This window comes from Camellia sinensis, chromosome 10 (genome assembly GCF_055761805.1).
Source record: "Camellia sinensis isolate YWXY chromosome 10, ASM5576180v1, whole genome shotgun sequence".
Lineage (NCBI taxonomy): Eukaryota > Viridiplantae > Streptophyta > Magnoliopsida > Ericales > Theaceae > Camellia > Camellia sinensis.
In genome coordinates, this window is record NC_138970.1 from 92,638,948 (window position 1) to 92,659,390 (window position 20,443).

Sequence of the window (20,443 nt, forward strand, 5' to 3'; positions counted from 1 at the left end):
GAAGTATGGTCTTGCTTGTCTTTTGAAGTACTCAACTTTATGGCCTTTCTCAAAGCTTGATGCAGCGTAGAACGTGAATAGTAGAATAATTGTGCCGCAAAAGAAAATTGCAAACTAGAAATATAGGGGGGGAAAAACAGAATTCTCTCAACAAAATGTTTATAATATCAACAAAAAAAAAATTATTGCCCTAGGGCTTCCACCATTATTTATAATAAGAGATAATTCCCATTACTAAAAGGAGAAATACAATATTGAAAAATAAAAAGAATTCTTATAAAGCAAGTAATCATATTCTTGTAAAATAAGAAAATAAACCACAAATACAAACCCTAAATAAACAAGAAATTAAAGATCTTAGTCTTAAATAACAATCATAATCAAATACTAAAATAATATAAATTATATATATAATTTTTTTAATTCAATCTTTATCATTCTTCCCTGCTTGATTAAACTCATCATCGAGTTTCCATGGCTTGAAATAACTTGGCTTATTTTCATTTGTTCTCATTCGCCTTATATTTTAAATTGATTTGTTCCAATATACCTTGAACCCATAAAATCTCTCTCAAATTACTTGAAAAGTGCACATTATCAACCCTTAATGACTCACTAATTTGATACCCTTTGCTTGCTGTGAATCCGCGGAAATCTACAGCATCCAACCCAATCACCCTCACACCTAGTACGTAATTAATCTTGAGAACACTATCCCCTCCAAAAACCAATTTTAAAACTCTTTGATAGTAGCACCTCACCCCATCATTCATTTTATGCCTAATTAATAGTGCATCATTAATTTGGCCTTTTACACTCCCAACTTGATGGAGTGGATCTTTTCTTTATCCATAAAATCATCAATATATGATATTTCATAACAAATATTTTGTCTACAATCTCTATCTATCAAATTCATTTCAAGAATATTGTCTTCATGAAATTTAACATTTTCTTCCTCCAAATACTCATCATATTTCAGAGGTGAATCCCAATCAATATCTAACTACAGTGATGAAGATTTTTTATCCAAAATTATTTCATCAGATTATTCTTTTACTTCACATTTAGATTCGTTATCATCATCATATTGATAACAAGAAGTTCCTCTCCAAAAATTTTTGTTAACAAAATTCAATTAGGAAAAACCAACACTTTTATTCCTATTAACATATTGTTGATTTGGCAAATGGTTTCGAGGTGCACCGTTAACAACCGCCATGGCAGCGAGTTGCTTTCTCAATGCTTCGATTTACTCAATGAAACATTGTGTTATCTGAGCCTCTTGTTGTACTTCTCGCATAGCATCATGGCACTCACGTATGTTTTCAACAACGGCTTGTCGACCACCACCACAAACTCCTCGAACCATGATGATTGATCAAGAACCGAGCCTAAGCTCTAATACTAACTAATGCAACATAGAACATGAATAATAGTATAAACACGCAACAAAGAGAGCTGCAACTCTTCTATAATCCGTTGAATCTGAAGATTACCAAAATATAGGAAAAGGAAAAGAATTGTCTCAACACAATGTTTATAATATCTATAAACTCATTGCCCTAGGGCTTATCACCATTATCTACTGAATGAAAAATATACGAGTAATCATATTACCTGATGCGGAAACAATTTAGATGGGATGCTTGAATTATGAGTCTCATCTAGAAAACCCCTCGTCAATTGAGAAGCCACTAGAGTTTCTTAATATTTATCCACACTCCAAAGTCCTACGCTTTCTAGATGGTAGCCTCAAGATAGATAAACAGAGAGAGAACTTATTGTTTTTTGTGTATCTACACAATGTTGAGCATGAGCCCTTACATAAACATATATGGCAAACCATGTGTACCTCATGGTTAGGCCACACCATGTGTACAACATGTCCAAGACCATGTGTCTCTCATGGTTTCCAAGACCATGTGTCCCTCATGGTTAGGCTATGTATGGATGGACTATATGTATCATGTGGTCTTCAAGATTAGGCCACACCATGTATACCATCAGGTCACACCGTGTGTATCTACCACATGGTTTTCAACATCTCCCACTCATTCACACATCCACATCATGTGTTATATGCTTAATCATCATTTCTCAATCTCTCATTCAATCCACCCCTCATAATGAAAAATAGAACGTGCGACCTGACAAGAAGGTATAAGGTAGGAGTGCTATATTAAGTCACCATAAACTAACATAACACATCACTCGAAATAACTTGTCTACACCCCAGATTCGTTGGATCACACCAGATCAAACATTTTAAAACCCTTCGCAAGTCATAACTTATAAACATGTTTGACCTCAACACTGTATTTGTACTCATGATTATATCATGATCTTAAATCTGACACAATTGCCCAGGCAATGAGCTACAATACAAGAGTATGATTTCCAACAATCTTCCCTAGCAACTCATGTTAATTTACTCAAACTTGACCGCTTTCCTAGACATGGTTCTCTGGATCGTATTCATCATAACCCTTGGATGACATGCTAAAGTAGCGACATCAAGTCATCACTTCATGTCATAGTTTCAGGTTCAAGGGTATAGAGTAGGCCTATTATTGGCCTAATAGGGCTCACACAGTGCTAAAGCAAGGATCCATTTAGCCATCCCCTTAAGTGGTCGGCGGTAGCACATACAGTATGATATGTATGCTACGGCGGAGCTCCCACTAAATTGGGTCTGTCACTCTCTAATGCTATATGAATCTTAGTCTAGTCGCTATACAAGTGCCTAACCTGAGTTTCTTAGCATATTCACTCATCAAGAACTTATCTAAGACCTCACATTCGGCTATATTCAAGCTTCATAAAACTGTGGATAACTTTATGTTTGACTTTTTTAAAGTCTCATCTTAGCTAATGCTAAGGCGACATCTTATAATAATAAATCAGTTTTGTTCACTTATCAAGTTACAAAACATTTACCTCACTCGCTCTCTAAGTGCCAAGATAATTAATTTCACATCCCGCTCGCTCTAAAAGCGCTAGGGTGATCGCCAATGTGAGAAGGCCGATCTAAGCCTGGTGACATCATATACAATGTGTGCTAATAGTATCAATTACGCTATAAAACCACATGAATAAATAATTATGCATAAAATACTCAAAAAACATCCAACAAAGTCAATGAGGTATCCACAAAAACATCAAATCCCACGAAGTCCTAAGCTCCTAATATGAGTTTGGAAAACGTCTCTAGCAGTGGCTTTAGTAAGTGGATCGCCACCATCTTGCTAGTAGAGATATGTTGTAGGACTACCTCTCCTCATACAACCACATCTCAAATAAAGTAAAATCGAGTGTTGATGTGTTTGGTTCTACCATTATACTTGGGATCCTTAGAATATGCCAAAGTTGCCATATTGTCAACATAGATCATAATGGCTTCGTCTGCAAGAGCCGTAATCCCAAGGTGTTAAAGGAATCTCCTCAACCAAACAGCCTCTTGTACTGCTGCTGAACAAGCAACGTACTCTAACTCCATCGTGGACAAAGCAATACATGATTCCTTCTTACTACACCAAGAAATAGCCACTCCACTAAGTAAGAATGAATAACCAGTTGTAGACTTGCACTCATCTTTATTAGTAGCCCAGTCTGCATCACTGTATCCCTTTAGTCTCAAATCTCCACCCTAATAGCAAAGAATGAGATCCATTATCCCACAAAGATAGCGAAAAATCCTCTTCAATGCTTGCCAGTGAACAAATCCTATGTTACTCTAGTAACAACTAACCAATCCCACTGCAAAAACATATGTCCGGTTGAGTACACATCATAGCGTACATCAAACTACCAATTACACTCGCATAGGGAACTTTTGCCATTTGTTTCTTTTGCTCATCTGTCTTAGGGCAAGAGTCAATGCTTAGATTACGTCCCTTCTCAATTGGAGTGTCAATGGGTTTGGAATAGTACATACGAAACCGTTCTAAGATCCTCTTAATGTAAGTCTCTTGAGACAAACTAAGAAGCCTCTTAGAGTGATTTCTCAGGATCTTAACTTGGAGCACATAATTTGCCTCTCCTATGTCATTTATTTCAATAGTAGAGGACAACCATTCTTGAGTGGCGACAATTATCTCCATGTCATTTCTAACTAGCAAAATGTCGTCAACATACAACAATAGGATAAGGAAACTCTTTCTTGATCGCTTGACATACACATAATGGTCTTCCTCCATTATCTCAAACGCAGTTAAAACGATGGTTTTATGGAATCTAAAGTACCATTGTCTAAATGATTACTTTAAGCCATAAATGGAATGTTTGAGGCAGCATGGTTTGCACTCTTGTCCATTGACCTTAAAGCTTACTAGTTGATCCATATATCATCTAGTTCTCCATTGAGAAATACAGGTTTAATATCCATTTGGAAAAGTTCCAAATCCAAATGCACGACAATAGTTAGAATTAGGCTAATAGAAGCAAATCTCACCACCGAGGAGAATGTCTCATCATAATCTATACCTTCTCTTTAGGTATAGCATTTCGCCATGAGACAAGTTTTGTACTTATCGATTGACCCATCAGCCTTGCGCTTAATTTTTAAGACCCGTCTGTTACTAATGGTCTTGCACCCAGGTAGAAGGTCAACTAACTCCCAAACTTGATTCCGAGCCATAAAACTCATTTCATCCTTCGTAGTGGCTATCCACTCATTAGTATTAGGTGAAACTAATGCTTCTTCATAGGAAGCAGGCTCATAAAGATCCAATGGAGTACACATGAAAAATTCCCCTTAATCTCATAACGACAATGAGGGATAGTTCCACGTTCACTTCTATGTAACTAGGATCCTAGTGAGTCATTTTCTAGTGGAACACTCCCACTAGAAGATAAATCACTCCCACTATCTTTGGCAATTTCATGATAAGTCTCTAATTCTCCACCCTCGCCAAAAGATGGTGTGATTTCCTCAAAATCCTGCAACTTAAATAGTGCAAGATCTTTTCTTTACTTCATCAGTATTAGGAAATTCATTCTCAATGAAATTGACATCTCGCAACTCATTTTCAATAATTCTGTCATTAGGGTGTTCACCATACATCACATAACCCTTTGAGCATTTGAAGTATCTAACAAACACTTATTTATTTGCTCTAGGCCTAACTTCCCATGCTTATGAGAAGTACAGTGCACAAAAGCTGCATAACCCCAAGGCCGCAAATGCTCAAAATCTGGTTTTGCGCATTTCCATAATTCATATGGAGTTGTTGGAACTAACTTTGAAGGCACACGACTAGGGATGTAGATAGCAGTCAAAAGAGCACCCCCCCTAAAAAAGATATAAGGAGGTTGGCTTGCGTCATCATCGATCTAACCATTTCAAATAAAGTGTGATTCTGTCTCTCTGTTACACCATTTTGTTGCAGAGTCCGTAGAATCGTTAATTGCCTGCGTATCCTCTTTTCCTCACACAGTCCCTGAAACTGATGTGATAAATATTCACGCCCTCGATTTGTTCGAAGGATTTTCAATTTCTTGTCTGTTTGATTCTCAACTAGTGCAACAAAGCACTTGAAGCAATCTTATGCCTCAAAGCGATGTGAGATCAAATAAACATAATTGAATCGTGAGTAATCATCAATAAATGTAAGGAAATAAGAAGCACCATGGCGTGCCTTTACATTCATAGGTCTGCAAATGTCAGGGTGAACAAACTCTAGAGGTTATAAAGCCCTAGGTGCTTTTCCAAAAGACTTCCTATAGGCTTTTCCTGGCAAACAATGTTTACACAGAGGTAGACTTACATTAGCAATATATCCCAACATGCCTTCTTTAGCTAGTCTAATCATTCTATCTTTGCCTATGTGACCAAGTCTAGCATGTCAATTAACATAATTTAATGAGTCATCTTCACATGCCACATAAGAATATGAGGAAAAATCCAAATCTAGCATAAAGTAACCATTGGAAAGAAAACCATGTCCATACAAGACTTTATTTACATAGAAATCCAACTGATTGCCATCAAAATGAAAACTAAAACCAAATCCTAACAAAGCAATAACTAATAAAAGATTACATTGGACACCAGGCACATAAAAGCACGTCATGGAGGAGAAAGGGGCGCCCCAAACGTGTCTTGAGCTAATAAGAACCAACTCCAAGGACATCCTCGCAAGTTCCATTACCCAAGGCAACGTATTATCTCCTAACATGCATCTTTATGTAATCTACAAACCCAACTCTTTCTCTAGTTATGTAGCGGGTTGCTCCTGAGTCTACAATCCAACCATGGAGAGAATTAGCAACACATACATGTGAACAAACACATCTACTAAAAGCGTTAAAGAAAAGATTTACTTTCTCTATATCAGAGCATTTCCAAGCAAAGTGACCTAGCTTCCCACAGTTATAGCACTTGACTTTGGTTTTATCTTCGTTTCCAGAGTGCTTGCCTCGACGATGCTTCATCACATTACCTTGCTTAGGACCAAGGTTACCAGCTGCACCACCGTGCCTTCCTTATTTGTTGCGTTTAAGCCTGAATGCCTTACAATGCCCATCTTGAGCTACAAGGACAGTGTTGTGGTGCAACCCCATGCGCTCCTCTTCAAGCTCAAGCTGGCGAGAAATATCAGCAAAATTCTTGATATTCTTATTGTGTGTAAGCACAAGTTTCATTTGCCCCCATAAATCGGGCAAAGAACGTATCACAGTTGTAACCTGTTGTTCATCAATAAGAATGTTACCAGTAGCCTTCAAATCACATATTATGGCTGATATAGCTCTGAGATCCTCAACCATTGAGTGTTTTGGATCCATAGCATATTGCTGAAATTTTAAAATTAGAGCACACAACCTAGTTGCAGATGTGGTCCCATAAGTAATTTTCAGTTGATTCCACATATCATAAGCAGTGGGGCTTACCTAAAACTCCCCAAATAGATCATTATGCATGCTGCTAAGCATAGTATAGCACGCACCAATCTCTCATAACCCATTTCTCATAGTTTTCCATGTCATGGCGATGTTGGGCAGTGGTCGCTTCCTCAGGACAGATCATAAGGGTGGTCAAAGTATCTAGGACTTCTTGTTCATTAAGCAAGTATTGAATTTTTCCGTGCCACATATTATAATTGGACCCATCCAATTTTTCTCCTTTGGTGAGGTCAGTAACATTCTTAGAGGCCATTCACTAATGGTATTGCACTGGGTTTGACATTAGCACACATTTTTTAATTTTGAATTTTATTCTCAAAAACACAATTGGCTTACAATATATTCACTTACATAGAGAAATCGAAAATTTCGCTAAGCTCATAATCCTCTCCCTCCATATGAATTAAAATATAGCTCCCAATTAATTTTTAAATAAAATTATATAAGAGGAAAAATCATCTCTTAAATTCATAGCATGAAACCATGCATAATGTGTGACACCCCAAATTTTACTAAAAAATTGTAATTAATGTAATGTCACTACAAAGTCCTTGGTCAATAACCAAATAAGATCATAGAAAGGTGAGAGAAGTCAATTTAGCCTCCCTTCTAAGTTCAATCACCTTAGATAGTAAAACTATCATTTGGATAGATCTTAAGAGGTATTAACATAAGGTTTTATAAGTAACGCAGGGATAAAACATCCCTCAACTTTTCTTTGCTTTAGGCAAAGTAGAGATTGAAGATGGATAATAAACAAAGTTACAATACTAAAAGGAGTCATCAAATTATACACAATAATTAATATGATAGGAAAAAAATAACATTCCAAAACTTCCTCCGAAAACAACGATTTAGACCAAAAATCTTTGAAAAAACATAACCTTTTTCGATATAACTCCAATTACAGCTCATTTCATATGGATGGAAAGCTCACAAAGAGTACTTTCAAAATATGTAAATTTCAGTTACAATAAATGAAAATTTTGATATAAAATCTTGAGATAAGAAAACTGCTCTTATGGAGTTTTCCAAAAATTCTTATCAACATGCCATGATATTAAATAATATTAAATGAAACATGAATAAAACTAATCGATGACATGCAAATGATATGAGGCAAAAACAAGCAATATAACGCTGATACCAATGAAGGAAAAATATACAGGTAATCATATTACCTAATGCGGAAATGGTTTGAATTGGATGCTTGAATTACGAGTCTCATCTAGAAAACCTCCCGTCAATTGAGAAACTACTAGAGTTTCTCAATATTTATCCACACTCCAAATTCCTAGACTTTCAAGATGGTAGTCTCAAGATAGATGAATAGAGAGAGAACTTATTGTTTTTGGTGTATCTACACAATGTTGAGCATGAATCCTTATATAGGCATATATGGCAAACCATGTGTGCCTCATGGTTAGGCTAAACCATGTGTACCACATATCCAAGACCATGTGTCCCTTATAGTTTCCAAGACCATGTGTGTTTCATGGTTTGATCATATATGGATGGACAATGTGTACCATGTGGCCTTCGAAATTAGGCCATACCATGTATATCATGAGATCACACCATATGTATCTACCACATGGTTTCTAACATATACAATAAAAGATCATTCCTAAATTAACTATCACTAAAAAGGGAAATACAATATTAAGGAATAAAAATAATTCATGTAAAATAAGCAATCCTATTATTGTAGAATAAAAAAATAAGCGAAATAAGAAACCTAGATAAATAGAAAATTAAAGATCTCAATCTTAAATAATAATCCTAATCAAATATTAAAATAATATAAATTAAATATATGATTTTTTAAATTCCAACTACGTTAAAGCTCGTCTGAACTTATGCGAATGGCAGCTCAGATTTTACTGCCGACAATATATATCTTTCTTTTTTTTTCTTCTTCTTTGATTACCTTGGTTGTGACTATGGATGTGGATGTAAATATATATATGTGGATGATTAAGTTTGTGACCATAACAAATTCAATCGAGATTGCAGGTTCTGGCTGGTGTGATTATTATTGTCGAGATGGTGATGATGGACGCTGCTGATAAATCCCAATTTCGCACAATCTCTAATGCTGTAGAAGGGTGTACATCATAAATTTTCCCTTTTTAATATTGGTGAGAAGTATCATTTTTTTTTTCTACCCCTTTTTATCTCATTTTCTTTGAGTGCCAATATCCAAAACTATATATATACAAGAAATTGATCAAATATCACTTTTCCTACCATATCTTTTTTGGAGTCTTGCCAAAGGAAGCTTTCATTACATTCAAAATTTATTCTTGTTGTCTAGCTTTAAATTATGAAATTGTCTCTTGAAAGTAAATAACAACGGTGTGCTACATACACTAATTAGTGTACTAACTAGTATACCAACACTAGTTATGACATTATTATTGATCTCACTCATTAATCACATTACAAATACCAAAAACCTTTTAAATTATGCCACATCATCAATTAGTACACTAGTTAGTACACTAATTAGTACATATAGCATTATTCAAATAATAAAACCCACAAGACATACATAGTATTAATAACTCGCGCAATTGACAGAAATGCCCTTCAACTCCTCACCCTTTTCGGAATGAACCTTCTCCTCATCATTCCAATTTGTTTAGGACTCAATCCAAATGCCTTCTCCAAAAGCTCATCATTAATTCCAGAACCAAAAATTACAGAAGGGATTTTCTGCATTCCTGGATTTTGGCTGTTAAAGCTTCCGAAAATTGTAGCCGTCGATTTTCCAACATTCATCTGAAAATGTACTAGGCCCCTAGGGAACACCATGACCTCCCCTTGCTCAGTCACCTTAGCGAAAACCCGGTTTGTTGAATCCACAAAACCCGAATAAACTCTTCCTTGCACCACATACACAATTTCGGTGGCTCTAGGGTGGAAATGTGGAGCATTAAACCCACCAACTTTGAGATCGGCACGTACAAATGACATCCCTAATGTGTTAAGACCCGGAAGATTTGTCGGGTTAACAGGTATTGTCGAGAGACCAGTATCGGAGAAATTTCCAGGGGATTTGATGCCAGAAAAAATGAAATCGTCCGGTGACACCTCTGTGGAGTTTTTGCAAGGGAGATTGTCGTACCGGGTGGTTCTAATAGTGTTGAATTTCGTGTTGGGTATGCAAAAATCTTGAACCGGGTCTGGATCCGACTCAAATGTTGTATGGGAAAGGAGGGAGAAAATAACTAACAAAACTGTCAGTTTTGGAGACATTTTTTCTTCTTATGCTTTGACTGGTACTAGGCCAGGAGTGAAATTAGATGGGTTTTATAGGAGTGACATGTGGAGGGAAATTACTTAACTGCCCCTTGTATCTTTCATTTGGCGCACTCTTTTTTTTTTTTAATTATTGCACTTGATAACGATTTGGTCCCAATACTCCTGTCAATTTGAGTGTGATAATGATGTTGATAATGTTGATCAATTCTTCATCTAGTTGTCATGACAGGAAATAATTCATATTGGATTTGATTTGTCTCCTGTTGAAAGTTAAATTGGACCAGATAATTGAGATTTTTGACTGGTAAAAATCATTAAACGAAAAATTCTTATCAATAAGAGTTTATTAAAATATAGCCCAATTAAAACTTTGTCGTTTAATGACTTTTATCAGTCAGAGATCTCAATTACCTGATTTAATTAAAATTTCAATTTGGAAACAAGCCATTTCCATTCATATTGATTTTGCTTTGTGTATATTGATATTAATGTAACACCGTAATTTAAGCAAGTTTGTGGAAGTCATCGAGGACTGGAAGTTGGGGATAATAATTTGGTGAATTGTATGCTCTTTGCTTTTGAAAGGAGGAAGATGGTTGATCAATAATGACCCATTCCACTTAATATGGGGATCCGATGATCCGCAATCAAATGAATTTATTTAGGGGTTGTTGAGGGATACCCAAGGAAAAAAAAATAAAAATAAGGAGTTAAATTGTTGACCTATTTTCTAATAGTTTAAAGTTTTAGAACAATTATAGGCTTCCTTTGGGAAATATTTGTGTTTGGAAATATGTTTAGATTTTTTTTTATAGTTGAATGTGATGGTTGTGAGAGAAAAATTGAAACAATTATGGATTTGATGTGAGATTTTATCTTATTGACTATATATTTTAGCCTATTTTGTTTTTTTTTTTTTGTTTTTTTTTTTTGTAAATTTTATCCAAAAAAACTAAAAAAAAATCATTTGCCAAACACCCTCATAATAGTTATCGTGTGAGGAAGTTCATATTTCAAATGTCGTAACTTTTATATGTTGTTATGCACTCTAATTTACATGTAACCTTTTCGTGTTATAACCTTTCCTTTTATATCTACTAGTGGGTGACACAAGCGATACGTGTACAATTTATATAAGTAAAAATAAAAATAAATAATAAAGAAATTAATATTATAATATATAAGTTGCTTAAATAATAAATATGTTCTTAATTAAACCCAAAGTCTTGAATTCAAACTATACTTGTGTTGTAATATAATAATTTTTTTATTTTAGCATATAAAAATCTGCCATGTACTTTTTATTTTAGTATATAAAAATCTATCACATGGTATGAGGAGAAGGCTTGAATACCAAGTCTAATGTTCACATATATCATAGTATAAATTATTATGCATTTTGTTCTATATTTGTTTTCTCCATTATTATTCACTTTATTTATTTTGTACATGTTGATACACCATGCTCAGTATGTTTTCTCCTATCTAATATTTGTTATTGTGCATTTTGTTCTGCTTGCATATACACATTGTTCTATTTAATTTTTTTTCTCTCTGCGTGCACGAACTTTTGGGACAAGAGTAATGTTACAATAATCACTTATTTTTATCCTCTTATCTTATCATTTAGTTGTAAACACTGCATTGAATATATAAACTCATTACACTTGTGTTAACAACTAAGATGGTTAGGGCCGGCCTCAGTTTGCAGGAGCTAAGGCGAAATAATTTTTCAGAGTTTTTTTTAGATATTTATAAAAATAAAAATAAAAATTATTTTGTTTGGTTTAAAATTTTTAAAAATAATCGTCTCAGTTTTCAATTCGTATTTTTTTATTTGGTAACTTTTAAAAAAAAAAACACACACAAATATTATAATTTTAAGCGTATCTAAATTAGATGTATCTACAAAATAAATAAATAAAAATTAAGTAAAATATATTTTTTAAAAATACTAAAAAACACATAATTGGGCCATAAAGAGAGAAAAAAAAAAAAATAGGCCACGCAAAATTAGGCTAACGACTAATACATATACATATATTTTATATTTTATTTTTTTAATTGGACTAACAACTAACACTTACAAATATTTTTTAATTGGGCCTTTTATCAATTAGGACAAATAGATTTTTTGAGACTCCTTTAAAATGGCCTAAATTAATTAAACAGAATTGAGTCATTTTAAATTTTTAATAAAGACTAATAAATTCGAGAGCCTTTTTTTAGACCTAATTTTTTGGGCCCTAAGTACAGGCGTCACCAGCCGGCCCTGAAGATGGTAAGCCTAATATGATATAAAAAAATGACGAGTATAAAAGCGATTATAAGGATCTAACAGAATATACTTTTGACATCCAAGAGAATGACAATTTACAAATTACAGAGGTCGGGTCTCATAAGCTTAAATAACAGTGCAACTGTTGAGTTCAACGATGCATCTTTTTACTCAAATGTTGTAATGCTTAGGATTTTTATTTATTTATTTTTTGTTTGTTTTTTTCAACGGATAGGAGAGAAATAAATTATGACAAAGTTGCATAGCGTAGCGATAAAACTCGAATGCAGACATCATGTCTGGTAAGAGAGCACCTCTTCTACTAGGCCAACTCCAAAGGTTGAATCACAATTTTTTCACAACTCCATGTCCTTGTTTTGAGGCTGTAACCGGGTTTAGAGTACTCCTAACGAAGAGGGTTAAGTTGTGAACTTGATTTGGAAGAGCTAATAACACTGCAATAAAAATATTTAAAGATAACATTCACAAAATTCACCAGAACACATGATTCAGTTCTGTTGACTGTAAATTGAAGAAGAGGTACAAAGCCTAGTGTCGTACACATTATCGATCCATTCGTGTAACATGATGCAGCTTATGGGCAGTGTTCATGACTTTCAAATTTCAAGAATATAATTATTAATTTGTAAGGGAAAAAAAAAACAGCCCGAGTTTTGGTGGTTATGATGAGATATTTTAATTTCTGCATTTAGATTATCAGATTTTAACTTATTAGGAGCTGCAGAGCTGCATAAAACAAGGCAAAATGTATCACTTATTCAGCATTACCATATATGACCAACCGCATTGCTACATCTACCAAATTTCGGATGCCCGAATTATCTGAATTTGTACAAGTCAATTATCCGGCCGGTCATCCGATAGGATGCCAGGTGATGCATCAATAGGTGAGGGTGACAGCTACGGTTAATAATGTGATAATCGCGATTGACAAAGACGACAGCCGCGGTTAATAAGAATGACGTCAGTCGTCCAGCTGGATGTCTAGCTTATGTAATTCGGACAAGCTCAAATTTGGTAGATTAATAATTTTTCTATGACCAAACAAGGCAATATATATTACTGATGCAATTGCATTTTCATATATGAAGTACAAGGTTCGCATGTTTCGCAGGGAAAGTAGATATCTTATTTAGTTGCACTTGCAACCATCATTCAAATGCGGCCCTGTAAGTCTTATTTGATAAGTTTTTGGAATGGTATCAAGAAACTATGAGTAGCTAATGCTTTGAACAGGAGAAGTTTTTGTAATTCAATAATTTCAAGAAGACATAGCAACAACTAAGCAATCCTACTCTAATTTACTAGTGCAGTTTCCCAACAGAGTTTGTGTGCGTTTCCGTTTTCCAGTTTCCGTGCTTTCAAAAACAAATACAGTAAGAAGTTAAAAAACATTCCTCGCTTTCATATCATTTTCAGTTTTGCGCAAAATAGTTTTTAAAAATTCAAAAATGACTCTTTAGTGTTTCCTAAAAGTGAGTTATTTCAACACCAAAAAAAGAAAAAAAAATCCAAAAATAGATTTCAAAAACCGTTTATCAAGTTTTACTAGTATCTTATAGAAAACAAAAATACAACCAAGCAGATCAAAATTTTGGAGTTGTATTTTGAGTTTCTTCTTTACGTAATAAAATATAAGAACCTCACAAGAAGAAAGAGTATCAAATCAAGTACAAACATGATCCTAAGTGCCACAAAGGGAAGCATATCTCGTGCATCCTGAAGGGAAGCTCCCAGTTTATATTTAGGTGTACCTCTGATATCTAAAAGATTGAAAGCTGAAGATCGTAATCAGCTTAAAGAGAATTACCTTTCTCACTGCTTCCCAAGGGACAACATCATTTACCTTTCTCACTGCTTCCAATCTACCATTTATTCCAATCTATAAGTTCTTACGATCTACCATTTATTCCAAACATTCCAAACTCAACATCAATTTATTCCATTTATTCCAAACTTATAGATTGCCCACATCCAATCTATAAGTTCTTATGATCTACCATTTTTGCTTGGAGCTTGTTACAATCTACCATTTATTCCAATCTATAAGTTCTTTATTGATGTTACAATCTACCATTTGTGAACTGAATGGAATTCTAGAGTCTTCAACCAAAGAGCCAATGAGTCATTAGAAAGTTCAAACAGGGAAGGTAATGTGAGGGCTAGAATAAGCTCTTGGAGGATGGTCCATAATAGCCAAGTAAATTGGCAACTGGTCCGGGGTATGCCTATGGCTTGTATTCTGTTTGCCTCTTTTCAACAATTATTAATTACCAAAAAAAAACAATGTATAAACATAATCACTTTCATAGTATGGAAATTCTGAAATTATTTTTAAGATTCACGAGTATACAGAATGTTTTACAGCAACAGATATAGATATCAGAGGTCAGCAACAATTTATAACATTAGTAAGCATAAAAATACCACAATAAGATCAAATATTATGCCTTTTTTTTTTTTTTTTTTGGTTATTGATAAGAGATCAACTAATAGTAGTCTTAACACAGAAACTATGCCTTTAGTGGGTACAAGAAGGGTTCTGGATCGAACGCCATATAATTTTTTTTTATCAGGACAAGCTCTCCAAATGTATAACATGAAAGGGTAAAATTATGATTCAAGTAAGTAGTACGTTCAAGTAAGAAGCAAATCACAGAATCAAATGCAAATATGCAATATACTAGAGGCACCATCTTCATCACAGCTCAGGTTTTTCAATTTGGGCACTTGACAGAGTAGTAACAGAATAAAAAGAAAACCGAGTTCTGAAGAAAATAACATTTCAAGAACAATTATTACCAACATCCATTCAAAAGCATGGGCTCTGACTCGAAATATTCTTTCTTTTACTTTGAGAAAGGAATTGAGAATGATATTGCAATGAGGTTTAGAATTACAATCCAAAATAAGCTAGCTGAAAGGTACTGAATATGAAATTCTCAACCATAGCAAAAATGAAAAACAAATATGAAAGCAGCAAAAACCCACAACCTGAAATGTGTTTTAAATTGAAAGAGTTTGTAACTTCCTCAATCGTTTGATGGCAGGGGAGATTGTTTTTATTCCCTTCCGGCCCTTCCTCTTCTTCTGCTTGACCCTTTTTGTCAAAGGAAGCATCTCCTTGATGGGACCTGGAGGTATTCCTTTCTTAAGTGCACTACCTCTAGGAGTAACCGAGGGTGGTAACCTCAGACTCTGGGGAGGCAATGGATTGTGTGGCTTCCACACCAAATTATTCTTCATGGAAAACCTTACCTTCTTTGCACTCTTCTCCATACTCATCGCTGCAGCATCACATCCAGCATTTTCTTCACTAATTGGATCTTGATTTCTGGTGTCCTGTCCATCCTTACTCCTCACTCTCTTTCTCTTCTTAGAGATGATAGTTTTAATAGTATTCTCAGGTGAATCATATGAACTCAAACCATCCTTATCCAAGGCAATTTCGGCAGCAACCTTCTCAAACTGCATTTGAAGATTCGAAATGACAGACTCATTAAAAATTAAGTTAGTCTCATCACTAGCTGTTCCATTGCTGAAACTCTCCCCATTGGCAATAATTGCACTCCCTTCCTCCACCTCCGCTGGGCATTGTTCAGAAAGCCCCTTATTCTTCTTCTTCTTCTTCATAGCCTTGTCATTGCTTCTATCAGATGCCTTCTTCACCTTTTTTTTCTTCTTCAAAGGCCTACTGGCAGACCCATTTGCATCTTCAGAGGCAATTTCAGTTGGTTCCAAAACAACCTCAGAAGCAGTTAATTCTGTCTCAGTAACAATAGGGATCAATTTCGGGACCTCATCTTCACCGTCAACAACAACATCAGGAATTGAAATCTCAATCCCAGACAAAGCTAAATCTTTCTCCAATCTCAAGAAAACCTCATGCAAACCAAACAGAACCTTCCGGTTTCCCTGTAAGCAATCAGGGGCTGAACCCAAATCATAAAACTTTGCAGAAAACCCCATTGTCAATGCTATCGTCCCAAGCGCTACAACTCTATCGTCCCCGGAATCAGCAGCTCCCAATTTCTTGAGCTCCAACAGACTCCTCCCCAATTTCAACAATTCATCAAACATATTACACTTAACTTTACCCAACAACACCTTATCCTGACACTTACTCATCACAAGAAGAAAAGGTTTGAATATAACGTCAAGGGTTTCAGACCTAATCGGAAGAAAACCCTCAAGTTCTTCAAGAAAAATGGAAGCAATATGATAATTAACACCGTTCCCAAGAAATTTATCATCAGCGAAAAACAATTTATCTTCAAAAACCCGCATTAATCGACGCGAATGCTCCAAATCCCAACAGTGATTGTTCTTCAACAAAAGGAAAGAAGAGTGTATGAAACGGCGAATCAAGAGATAGAACTTGTCTAACCTGAGGGAATCGATACCGGTCCACTCGCGACGCATGGTGAGGAAGAAGACGGAGAGGTAGTGGAGAGAGAGAGGGAGATCGAGGGTGAGGAGGAGAGAGGAGAGTCGGTATATGAGGTCGGACTGGACAGGGGCTTTGTCGGCGTGCCAAACGCAGTAGAAGAGTCCCTTCCAGAGCTTCTTCATGTCATCGTCGGAGACTTGGTTCGGTTTCTGAGAAGGAAGCCAAGTCTTGAGAACGAGCTTCAGAGCTCTGTCTCTGGTGGTCTTGCTGCAGGAAGCCAAGTTTCTTATCAGAGACGCGCCTCCGCCTATGGCGACTGTGGCTTTGTCGTCCATTTTCAATGAAGTCTTAGAGATTTGGAGCAGCCAATTGTGAAAACCCTAGTTCCCCCCTGGGATTTCTACTTGGCGAATAGGTCGAGGCCGCAGGGTGCCGTTGCAAATGCTTTTTTTTTTTTTTTTTTTTCAAGGTTAATTACAATAAGACCTTTCAATTATTTTTTTAAATATATTATCTTACGCTTCTCATTTTTTAAATTTCATTGTAACCCCTAAATCATAAAAACCGTGCAAATGCCAATTTTGGTCAAAGTAATGATACATCTCGTTAGAAGTGGTACTCTAAAACATCACTAATGAGTTAGTAAGTATTTTAATCAAAAAAAAAATACAAGACACAAGCAGTAGATTCTGTCCGCTGTCATATCACTAGTGGTGCTTTTAGAGCACCACTTTTAGTGGTCTCAAGCATTATTGTTTTGCTCAAAATTTATAGTTTAAGTGTAATATAATATTCACAAAAAATTAATTGAAAAGGTTTTGGAACAATTAATTTTGTTTCTTTTACAAAAAAAAAGTTTTTTTTGTCTAAAAATAAATTTTTCAAAAAAATCCACCACAGCCTTCGTTTGGCATGCCAGACTTTTTAGATATTTTAGTCATAAAAGACAATATAGTTTTTAGCCCAATAAGATAAAACACCATATTCAATCCATGATCATTTCATTTTTTCTCTCAAAAAAGCCAGAAAATATATTCCAAACAAAACTTTTTAGCCCCAAACTAAAATAACCAAAAAACAAAAAGCCAATCCACATCTCAAACGAATCCAAAATTGACTTTTATTTTAGTTGATTTTTTTTTCTTAATTTTTAATATATTTCTTTATGAACTTTTATTTTAGAGTAATGCTAGAGGCTCTAAATGTTTTACTAAATATTCTAAATATTCTATTAAATGTCTTACATGGTTGTAGAGCCCACACCATGTGAGTCCCAAATAGGTCACATACCCATGTGAGATATTTGATAAAATATTTGAGATCTCTAACATTACTCTTTATTTTAAAATGACAATGATTGTACGAGTTCAAAATAATCTTCCCGTATAATCCTGTTGATCAAGTTTGTACTCATCTAAACAACGTTGCTTTGCCACCTGAAAACACAAACGTGAGCTAACCGGCGGGTGTGTGCCGGAAACCTCTCTGATGCCTAAGTCAGCAACTAGACAATAAGCTCTGTGTATTCTAGAGTAAGAATTGGGATACCTAGGTCTGGTCATGAGCTTTTATAGAGTCTGCTTGACACAATCCTAGTAGGATTCTAACTCTCGCTATGAGAGTCCTCCTAGGAATCACACACCCTACTCACTACCAACCAAGTGAGATGGTTTGCACAATCCCAGTAGGACTCTAACTCTCTTTAGCAGAGTCCTACTAGGAGTCTCATCACTGCAAGTCAAGTGAGATGGCTGAACCCTTTACCTCGGTTATACATTCCTGACCAAAACTGCCTTATCTCGGTCCCCTGCCATTCGGACCGTTTGATTGGAAGCCAATCTAATGAATGCCACCCTGCCGAGCTACACATAGCTCGGCCCTCGTCATTGATGTTACCTCGGTTTTGTTTGTTTAGACCAAGCTAACTGCAGCAATCTCTGACTGAACTAACAAGGGCGAGGTTCAACTTGTGAAGCCCAAACACCTCGGCCCATAGCTCGGTTCACCTGGCCTAAGCTCGTTAGTTTTTAGACCGAGCTACAGCAGCTCCTATCGTAGTCTGATGTGCGGCCCAACTTCCAGCTCCTACCTCGGTCCGATGTACGGCTCAACTTTCAAAGAAGCCTCTTCCTTAGCTCGGTCCAATTTATTTATAAATTACCCTCTCAGATGACAATGATAATAATAATAATAATTTAATATTTATAAAAAATATAAAATAAATAAAATAAAATACTTAAAACCATTTCTAAAACTACTTGATTGTTGAACTCTAAACAATGAGTCCTGACTTAGAAAGTGAGCCATCATTCCCTTAAAATAAAAAATTAAAACCAATTAAACGAGGCAATGCAGAAATAAATTTAGGGTCTTTTTACTTCCTCCAAACGGTTATCGATGACAAAAAACAATTGAAATATGACAAACGATAAAGAGAAGATGACGCATTACGAGCATAAGCCAAATAGCCCAACCCCTCTCTCATTCAAACCCTTGGTTGTAAGCCCTAACTTCACAGTCTCAATTACTAATGGTGAATGATAGATGGAGAACGTCAAATAAAGAATAATGAACAACAACTTGCTATGGTATTGAATTCTCTTTATGATTGCCCTAACATTCCCTGTATGTACGCTGTTTCTCTTGTAGAATTGTGTGTGTAAATATACATGTATTAGTGGCAAGTAGTTTGGCCAAAAGTATTGTATTGTTATATTGTTGTGTGTGTAAAAGAAAGAGCATCTGTGATTGTTGGAAAAATGATTTAATATAGGCATATTTTTGGTTAACTTTGAGCTCAAAATTAAGTGGGCCCCAAACGTCTTTTGGGGTGGGTCCGAAGAGATGAAGTATTCCTTGCCGCGTGGCAAGTCACACGATGAAGACGGAACGTCAAAACTATTTATGAGTGAACGGGAAGTTAACGTTGTTTTTGTGTCTAACATTAATTTTTTAGACAAAATTCATTTGAATTTTTTTTTGTCAATAAAAAATTATTGTGAGAATTTAATTTAAATCTAAATTCAAAATTTTGATTTCCTAAGTGGTTTTCTAAAGATTATATCTCTTCCTTTATTGATTAAACTATTCAAATAGTTTAATAAAAAATATATATATATTCCAACAGCTTAAAAACTGTTCCACCAACGGATCCTTTTTCAAACTGTTTGAAAAATTGTTCTTAGCAACGGACAAATCAAATATTCAACAGTTATCTGTTTGAATAGTGCTTGCACCTGTTCAATTTAAATGTGCACCTATTTACTTCAATTTGGTACCTGTTCAGGTCAGATTTTTGCCTATAAATTCATATCATTTTCAGCAGTCTTGGACACCGAAAATCAGTCTCAAAAATATTATTTTGCTTTCCAAACTTTTATCTTTAGTGCATTATTCTTCATATTAGTTTTAGAATAAAATTCAGAGAGTTAGAACACAGGTTTGGTTCGCCGTACAAATTTGTTTGGAGTGCTACTACAAATTTGTGAAGATCATTGTATCTTGGGAGATAGATGCTATTAGTCCGTAAGTACCGAAGCGGGGCGAATCTGTCTTAAGGACAGAGTGTCACACACTCGACTTGG

The 20,443-nt window shown here is 35.2% G+C and overlaps 2 protein-coding genes across 2 annotated transcripts; both read right to left on the bottom strand.

Annotated features, from left to right (window-relative positions):
• Nucleotides 1-9,352: 9,352 nt before the first annotated feature.
• LOC114276735 (germin-like protein subfamily 3 member 2) lies at nt 9,353-10,198 on the bottom strand. The gene has a single exon (XM_028218555.2). It carries the CDS (start codon nt 10,162-10,164, stop codon nt 9,496-9,498), a length of 669 nt encoding a protein of 222 aa, XP_028074356.1. The 5' UTR covers nt 10,165-10,198; the 3' UTR covers nt 9,353-9,495.
• Nucleotides 10,199-15,297: 5,099 nt separating this feature from the next.
• Nucleotides 15,298-17,390, bottom strand: LOC114276760 (ribosomal RNA processing-like protein). The gene has a single exon (XM_028218569.2). It carries the CDS (start codon nt 17,192-17,194, stop codon nt 15,476-15,478), a length of 1,719 nt encoding a protein of 572 aa, XP_028074370.1. The 5' UTR covers nt 17,195-17,390; the 3' UTR covers nt 15,298-15,475.
• Nucleotides 17,391-20,443: the final 3,053 nt, after the last annotated feature.

What these genes read in the sequence shown, in the direction of transcription:
- LOC114276735 (XM_028218555.2), bottom strand. Translation starts at nt 10,164, where the DNA reads ATGTCTCCAAAACTGACAGTTTTGTTAGTTATTTTCTCCCTCCTTTCC.
- LOC114276760 (XM_028218569.2), bottom strand. Translation starts at nt 17,194, where the DNA reads ATGGACGACAAAGCCACAGTCGCCATAGGCGGAGGCGCGTCTCTGATA.